This window comes from Papaver somniferum, chromosome 3 (genome assembly GCF_003573695.1).
Source record: "Papaver somniferum cultivar HN1 chromosome 3, ASM357369v1, whole genome shotgun sequence".
In the NCBI taxonomy this organism is placed as follows: Eukaryota; Viridiplantae; Streptophyta; class Magnoliopsida; order Ranunculales; family Papaveraceae; genus Papaver; species Papaver somniferum.
The window spans coordinates 42,764,514-42,773,806 of record NC_039360.1 but is presented as its reverse complement, the minus strand read 5'-3'; the positions used below and the strand labels follow the sequence as shown (position 1 = coordinate 42,773,806).

General features: G+C 36.0%; 1 protein-coding gene across 1 annotated transcript; it reads right to left on the bottom strand.

Annotated features, from left to right (window-relative positions):
• Positions 1-3,320: 3,320 nt before the first annotated feature.
• LOC113361192 (trifunctional UDP-glucose 4,6-dehydratase/UDP-4-keto-6-deoxy-D-glucose 3,5-epimerase/UDP-4-keto-L-rhamnose-reductase RHM1-like) lies at positions 3,321-5,850 on the bottom strand. Its single transcript, XM_026604518.1, has 3 exons — positions 5,699-5,850; positions 3,851-5,415; positions 3,321-3,764 (listed from the first exon to the last, which is right to left on the bottom strand). Exons 2-3 carry the CDS (start codon positions 5,372-5,374, stop codon positions 3,321-3,323), a joined length of 1,968 nt encoding a protein of 655 aa, XP_026460303.1. The 5' UTR covers positions 5,375-5,415; positions 5,699-5,850.
• Between the last annotated feature and the right edge of the window lie 3,443 nt (positions 5,851-9,293).

The following is a 9,293-nucleotide window of genomic DNA, read 5'->3' as shown; positions in this document are numbered from 1 at the left end:
CGTTGTCGCCACTACCACCGATACCGTCGTTGCCGCCCCATCACCACTGCCGCCTCGACCACTAAAGTTTGGTGATAACAACCGAAGTTGATACCAAAAAAGTTCAAAAATTACTGATGCAATAGAACTATTAGATTTGAAGCGCATGAAATAGCACCAAGAAAGTCAATCTCCATAAAAAAGCGATTGCCCTAACCTTTTTTGCTTTATGTGTTGGATTCTATTATTGGGTTAGAAAAATCTCTGAGCAAACCTATCTTGAAACTTTAGGCCAAACCCATTTTTAGATCACTTCAATGTTGGAACTATGGCGATTCCATTTATGGTCATTGATGCATAAACAAAGAGACCAATTAGTCCACATGCACAGCGGAAATTTTAAGGAGGAACGGAAGGTTCTTTCAGATAGGTGATTGGAGTAGAAAGATTATCACAAGGTCAAATGAGATGGTACTCTTGTCTTCTTACCATAAATTGATTCCTAAATAGATGGTCTAAATTAGAAGTGGATTTGAACCACTGACACAAGGATTTTCAGTCCTTTGCTCTAACTAGCAGAGCTACCCAAGCCACTTTATTTCCCGAAATCAGTCTCACTTATAGAGCCAAATGGGTACAATAGGCCTGATGAAAGGAGTTTGATTTATCCTAGACTTGAAGGAGAATTTCGTTATATCTTGTTCCAAATAATCTTTTTGCGGATGACCGACACTTTGGAATCATATGTTTCCATCTTGATATCAAACCGTGCCTATTCTTGGTTTTAAGGAACTACTTTATATTCTTACTACAATATTAGTTCATCCAATAGGGCATCCCATCAAAGTCTTCTCTTAATCTCGCTAGTAAAGACATTCTTGGACAGTCGACTCGTTCAACCATTAATTAGGCTTCAACCGGTGACTTTGGAATAGTTCTCGAAGATCCCAGAAATTGCCCCATCTTTCCATTATCATATGAGGCTATTTCCAAGCTTGTTAGGGGAGCCGCAGCTGTTCGAATCAGCTCCTAAAATTTGATGTAGAATGAGAGAGGGAATTTGATCAACTTATTAGTGAAGGCACGGTCGGAGGCTCGATTTCGTCGATATAATTTTCTTGTTTAGGCTCATCATATGATTACTGTGGCCTTAGATGTTAATGCGCGTGCAAATGGGAATAACCAATCTACGTGTAAAAAATGCCAATACCATGTAGTTGTTTGTTCTCTGTTTGAAGATTCTTATTAAGTCTAGTTTAGAGATCACATCGGGTCCAAATATGATGTCAACAATCGATGTTGACACCATAATCTGGTGTCAACAACCTAAGTTGCACCAAAATTAAAAATTCAGAAATAAGTTACGTCCAGGTTATGATGTCAACAAAGAGAAGTTGACACCGAAATCTGGTGTCAACAATCGAAGTTTGACACCCAAGTTTTCTATCAACAACCAAAGTTCACATCATAATTTGGTGTCAGCAACCCAAATTTTGTGTCAGTAACCGAAATTGATATCATTACCTGGTGTCAACAACCCAAATTGATACCAAAATAAAAAAATAAAAAAAAAATGTTAAGATTATGTATGGTGTCAACAACCAAATTTGATCCCAAAATCTGGTGTCAACAACCAAAGTTGACACCAAAATCTAGTGTCAATAACCCAAGTTGATATCAAAATTTAAAATTCACAAAATGTTTACACTGTGTATGGTGTCAACAACCAAAGTTGATCCCAAAAATTGATGCACTAAAACTAGTGAACTTGACGTGAATCGAACATGCATCTTCTGACGCGGAGTAAGTTGTGCTACCATTGCACCACAGGATCAATTTAACTTCACACTATTCAAGGAAATGAGGTTACTGAACTCAAGCACCATGAATATACGATTATGACGAACAAGATATATTATAGATGAAATGAAATAACATACGGTATAAATTTAGATCAACTGACAACCAAATATAACAAGATTAAACAGAAATCAACTAAATCATTACCAGTAAACTTTACAAACAAAATCATTCAGAAATTATTGAAGATTAGTAATTGATAAAATCAAAATCAAAATCATAAGAAATATAAACTAGTTTCAGGATATAACCGAACTCACGAAGATTTCTCTAAATCTTCAACTCGAGATTACGAAATCCAAAACAAAAAAAAACAAATCTACCGATCTCTGAAATATGGAAAACTAATTTTTTAACATAAAAAGATGAAGAACAATTCATAAGAAGTCGAAAAATGTTGAAATCGAACATAAAATAGAGATAGAACTATGAAACCGAAAACCAAAAATCAAAATTTTCAATCAGTGAATACGGAAAATCAATCTTTAATATAAGAAGATGAAGAACAAAAAATAATAGGTTGAAATCAAACACAAACATATTAATAAATATGCTGCCAATAACGGAGGAGATGGTAGTGACGGCGACAAAACTGGTGGTGCTAGCTGCAGAGGTGCTAGTGGTGGTTAAAAGAGAATGAGAGAAAGAAGAAAGAAATATAATTTTCAGATGTAAAATTAAAAATGAGGTGATTCGATCTAACCGAAAGTAAAAAGGAGGGGAAATATGGGAAGAAAAAAAAACGTCGATACTCTTAAATGTATTTGTGAAGTCCATCAAATAAAGGGGCATTCATTCGACTTCCACCGGATTTTATAACTAGGCTTAATCTGGTATTCCAACCGGCCAATTATAGTCATTTGAGTTTTTGTTTTTTTCAATTAGATTTTCGTTTTAATTTCTTGTAGTCAATCGATAACAATGAGTGGAGAGGGTCCTAGGGGATTATAAGTCGCAGGATCTTAGATTGCCTAGACAATGTGAGACTAATAATCTCAACACGCCCCCTCACGTGTATCCTCGTTGGATCTAATACGTGAACAATAAATCGGGTGACGCGGAGTAAAGGCGGGGTCAACGACTCATCACAAATAACCTACTCTGATACCATGTTAGAATACGGGCATCCAACTCAAAATCAATTGGCAATTAGTGGATTATAAGTCGCAGAATCTTAGATTGCCCAGACAATATGGGACTAATAATCTCAACCAACGGCCAGTACTATTACACGCGCCACAAAACTTGAGAACATAACAAAAAAAAAAAAATGACAAGCAAGACTGTTTGCAAAAAGAATGTCTTTATCGCTTTCTAATCTATTAAGTTCCTTTCATGCTTCAAAAAACAATTTAGCAAAAGAGAAAAATAAAACACTTAAGAAGAAGAAAACTTAACAATTCAAGATACAAGAGATGAAAACATCCCATACAATGAATGCAGTACTGAAAACTAAAAATGCAACATTGAAAAAAAAGTTTTTAAGTTTTCTTATTGGGCTCGAATACATACTTAATAATCGAATCTTTGATCGATAGCAATTCAGGAAATTCAGTTTTTAACTTTGTAGCATCTAACTCGTTGTTACTCCTTGGTGCTACAATAACTTTAGCTTGTTCTTCAAGGTTGAAATTCTCCCATTTGAATCCAGGATCAATGTAATCGCGATACATTTCTAAGATTTCGTTGTGGCTTACCACGCCTGGATTAGTGAACTTCCATATCCCTCTGCAATTCCTTTTAGCCATTTCGATAGAAATCGGTAGAAGTTCGTCTAGTACTGTCATGCTGTTAGGTATGTTCACGACTTTATTGCAACGACTGATTTTTGTGATGAAGTTTCTCGGGTTGCTAAGGTCTGACGATATTGGCATCCTCACTCTAAGCGTACAAACATTCTCGAATTCTTTCAAAAGCTCCTCAACCTGCCATATAATATCACATATCCGTTAAAAATAGATATGCATGCATGCAGTGTGGTGCATTCAGAAGTTTGTATAATTATACGTACCATGGCTTTAGTCTTCGAATAGAAAGAACCGATGAAATTTGGCGTATCCTCTTCTTTGAATCCAATGCCAGAACCTTCTTGATGATCATTATCATACTCGAAAATACATCCTGTTGCAAAATTAACCATCAAAAGGCCATGCTCTTTGCAAATATCAGCCAACGTTAAGGTGCCCACTACATTAGTCCTAATGGTCTCCACCTTATGCGTTTCACACCAATCGACATTAGGTCTACCTGTCACACCGGCTGCGTTAAAAACATGAGTAGGACTAACCTTCCTAATATCTTCAATGATCGACCTGCGATCCTCTAACCGTCCACAGCCGTACTCAAATGCAATCCCATCTTCCTTGCACAGCTTTCCTAGTAATCCTCCTATCCAGCCTGACTTCCCATAAATCAAAAACTTCAAATTTGTTTTGTTTCCATCGTCGGCTTTTCTTTCATACCCAACAAAATATGTGTCGTCATTTGAGTTCCCGACAACAGTCATTCTAGGATGAGGGAGAAGTGCAGCAGTTACATCTCCCCACCAATCTGGATTGTTTCTATACCATTCTGTAGTTATCTTCAATCCTTCCTCCCAAGACGTCCTCTCCTGCCATCCAAGTTTCTTGAGCTTTTGGTCATCCAGAAAGTACCGCTGATCATTAAAAGGGCGATTATCGACGAACTTTATATTCTGCTTGGGATCCAAATTAAAAAGCTTGCATATATCTTCGGCAACGTCAAGAACACTTCTTTCCTTCTTGGTTCCAACATTATACACGTGCCCTATGACACCTTTGTGCAACACAACATCAAATGCCTCCGCGACATCTTCACAATACAAATAGCTTCGAACATTTGAACCATCTCCATGTATTGGCAGCGGAAGTCCTTTCATTGCAAGGAGAAGAAACTTTGGGATCAGCTTTTCAGGGAACTGGTTTGGACCGTAGACATTGTTACCTCGGGTAGTTATGGTCGGTAAACCGTAAGATCGATGGTACGCCATTACAAGCATTTCAGCACCAGCTTTAGTAGCAGAATATGGGTTAGTAGGAAGAAGTTGTGAAGCCTCAGGATTCCCCACGTCAGTTTCACTGTCTGTCTCACCATAGACTTCGTCAGTGCTTACATGAATGAAACGTTTAACGCGACGGGTAACTTTGCATGCTTCTAGCAAAACATGGGTTCCGTAGATGTTATTGTTAGTGAACTCAAATGAGTTTCCAAATGAATTGTCAACATGCGTTTGAGCTGCAAAGTGCATTATCGTGTCGATCTCTTCTAGTACCAATAAATGGTTTACGAGATCAGCACTTGCAATGTCACCTTTGACAAATTTGAAGTTAGGGGAGGATTTTGAAGGGAGAAGGTTTTTGAGGCTCGAACAGTAATCTAGTTTGTCGATAACGACGATTTTGTAGTTGGGGTAATTCTTTATTAAACGATTAGCAACATGTGATGCGATGAAACCAGCAGCTCCTGTTATAAGTATGTTACGTGGGGTGTAAGAATCTGCACCAGGTGATGCCATTTTGTTGTCCCTTTTTATCTCGTGAATCTTTTCTTCAATTCCTAATGCATTCAAAACAATGAAAAATAATCAAAATTTACAGAACCAGACCAAAGTTACTCTACAAGTTGCAAAAACTTAAGGTGCTAAGAGAGCAATTACGTCGACGCATATTCATAGCATGCATGTCATGCAAAGCAAAAAGAAACTTGAAATATATGCACATAAAGAGCATTAGAACAAACAAAACAATATCAATATCAGAATACCCTACAACCATGAACCATAAGTATTAACAACCTCATAAATACATTCAGCAATAGAGAGAGTGAGAGAACAACTTACATGTATTATGGAGGGATACGGTTGGAGAGGTTAAGAGATGGAGATGGTGAAAGGGCTTAAAGATGGAATCTGCAAGAATGATGGTATCGAAACATTTTACAAAGTTGCATTTGAGGTTGAAGTTACTAGTTTCTTAGTTGGACAACAAGAAAATAATAAGTTAGTTTTTGAGTAGCTAAAAACTAGAGAAACTTGTGGATTTGTTACAAAGTCATTACAAATTAACTCGGTTAATTTGGTTTGTTGGATGGGGAGACCAAATTAAGTGGATCATGATTTTTGGAATGCATGTGATGGTCTTCCCCGCAACAAGGGCCTAAGAAGAGGACACAATGCAACTATTTTTAGGCCATGATTCTTCAAGAAATCAAGGCTCATGTCAATAAAGAACCTGATTGAAACAAGAGGATACCGAACCTTTCGAGGTACAAATCCAATAAAACAAAACATTTCCCACCACTAGATCTCTGGAATGATGTTCATATGAAGTAAACTATTTGTTTTCTATTCGTAGCATTGATGTCTACAATGAATGAAAAATAAATTGACGTAAGAGGAAAATTTAATAAAAGAATGTACGGTTGTTTATATTTACTTTTATCGGTATATTTATTGCCGATGCCACTTGTGAATGGCTGCCTTATGCACACGCCAGAGGATTATACACTAAGCTGTGAGTCTATGATTATGATGAGTCCATGACAGTTTCATAGCCCATGAGATGTAATGTATCTTTCTGCCTTTCTCGTGAGGGCATGGCATGGGGGCTGCCACATAATATTTCCTAACAGATTTTATTTTATTTTTTTTGTTTGAAACAGAAATTTTTTCTTTTTTGAAAGGACAACAGAAATTTTATGATCGTTATATGCTGACAGAAAATAGACTAAAAATTCACTCAAGAATCAAATATGGTAACTGTCTAACAGAATTAAAATTCAAAGTTCAAACAAACACCTACCCAAATGATGATGAGAGGAAACTTAATTAGTAGGTAACTAATGCATCTATTCCAAAAAGATAATCATTTATTTTTATTTTTTTCCAAAAAGAATATATCAATATATTGATAATAAAGTACCATTGTTTCCCCAATCGGGGCATCCATAAGTCATTACATGTTCATTCTAAGTTTGGATATCCAGGTAAGTTAAAAGAGCTCATAGGATGTGATCAACCCAGTTATGAGTGATCATGTACTTGTTACTAAAGATAGCTAGTTTTACAGCCCATATTACATTTTCCGTCATTACTAAAGTAAAATTTTGAGCTATAAAATTTATATGAAACTTGTCTTGATTATCAAAGTCTTCACTAATTTTATATCTCTGTTTATAGGCTTTTGCATACATTACTATCAACAACAGCAAGGTTGGTTCACAATTGCTCCTGAAAGAAATTCTGTGTCCACTCCAATGTGTTGCCCATTGGAAAGCTGCATCAGCTCCAGCTTTTTCCAGTTCCTCTCTGATTGTACAGTCTACATAGGATCCCATGGCTTCTCTAAATGTGCCTGTGTAGTCACATAAAGTCATTCCAATTCCCATTTTTGCAGTACTATCTAACATAATCAAAGCAATATTTATTATAATGGCCAGATTTCCTTTCTCCTTTATAGAATTAGTCTGTGAAGTCCAGCTTCTAAGATTAGTAGTAATCTGCAAAGTTTCATCATATTTTGGATTATATTAAAGATCATTCATTATATTGTGGCATGGTTTATTTATGGCATTGTAGTTATTGATGAATTGTATTATGCTATTTGCTATTACTGCATTATTCTGCGTTTTCTGTTTAAAAACAACTTTGCACCTAGCTTTCCATATAAACCAAATTATGGTACTACACATCACTTGCCAGTCAATGTCATGTGCACCTCTTTGAGGATTAGCAAAACAATCAGAAATCCATTCATGAAAAGAGGCAGTACCATTTCTAATGTAATCCATATCAAAATTAAAATGCATCCATACCTGAGAGGCGAAGTTACACTGCAAGAACAGATGAGTAAGAGTTTCTTGGTTTTCATTACACAATTTACATGTTGTTTCAGTATCAGGTAGAATGACAGCCATACGCATACTATTTGGAAGAATAGAATTAACCACTTTCCAAATGAAATGCTTAATAACAGGGCTGGTTTTCATAGTCCATATCATTTCCCATTTGTTATCAACAATACCACTTAAGTTTGACTGAAAACATACCTTTCTCATTTAGAGTCCATCTTGGTGTGTCCAAATTGTCCTCCACAGGTATTGTTATTTTCATTATTTTTTCTATTGTTTGGGTGTCAAAACATCTAGCTAGTTTATCTGAATCCCAACTTTTATGATCAGTCATCAAATCTCTAACTTGTTTTAGGTTATCACTCTTTGTAAGAGATTTGTGCATAGGAATTTTGTACCTAGGATCCAAAAGTCATCCCAGATATCAATATCATTTCCATTACCCAATTCCCAATAGCAGCATTTCTTAATTTGTTCTATACCATTAAGCAGGCCTTTCCAAATCCAGTTGTCCTTTTGATTTGGTTTGTTGTCTATGTGTAGGATATCACAGTTAGGGTAATACCTTTCTTTTAAGATTTTAGCACATAGAGATTTGGTTTTAAATTCCATCACATCTTTGTTATCATAGCAATATTAAACTTTCGTACATTTTTTATCCTCATCCCCCTTCTTCAAGAGTTTTGCAGAAAGAATTCCAATTTTTAAAAACCTGGACTATAGAACCTCGGAGGTTCTAAAGATACTATAGAGCATAAAGGGTTTGGTTTATTATGTTATTCTATTAAATTTGGTTCTGTTAAAATAGAGGAGGATAAGCACTACAGGAAATAAAAAAAGTATTAAACAGATGCAAATATGAATAAGTTGTATACTTCTTCTCTTTTTCTGGTCAAGTCCGATTTTATTAAAAAAACAAAGTTATTTACAGAGCAAAGGGCACTTCAAAGAGAGTGGCCCCAAAAGATAAACAAAGTTATTTAAAGTCATAATAAGGATAATTTGGAAACTCACCAGAAGTAAGAAAACCAAGCCTACCTATATATATCATATGGCCATCTTTGGTACCCATTGGAAGCAAGCCGCCTCTTTTAGCCATCACGTTAGCTACAAAGTTAATATCCATGTAGCCATTCTCAAAGCGAATCTAGCCATCTTTGTCGCATTGTCCACATAACCGAATTGGCTTCAAAATCATAAATAACTCGGATATACATGGACCCCCACTACTAGGCCCATTCCAAACCTTAAATCACTGCTTCAATCTCCGCCATAAAATTAGAATTGATGCCAAGTCCAATATTCAGCGCCCCATAACTTCACAATCATCATTTCTTGCCACAATACCCGAGCTAGCTAGGACTGGATTACCAGTAGAATCATAAAAATTCGATATTTCTTCAAGATCTGGAGCCCTCCATAAGCATTCCTCGGGAATAATCCGTTTCATACTTCTATGAGCTACTTTAAAAAATAGTTAAGCATTCACAAATATTGATAGGTATTGAACATATGGCCTGGAATTCTCTTTGAATTCTCATGAATGGATCCAATTCGACTTAACGCCCTCAAAAATCATTTTGTTC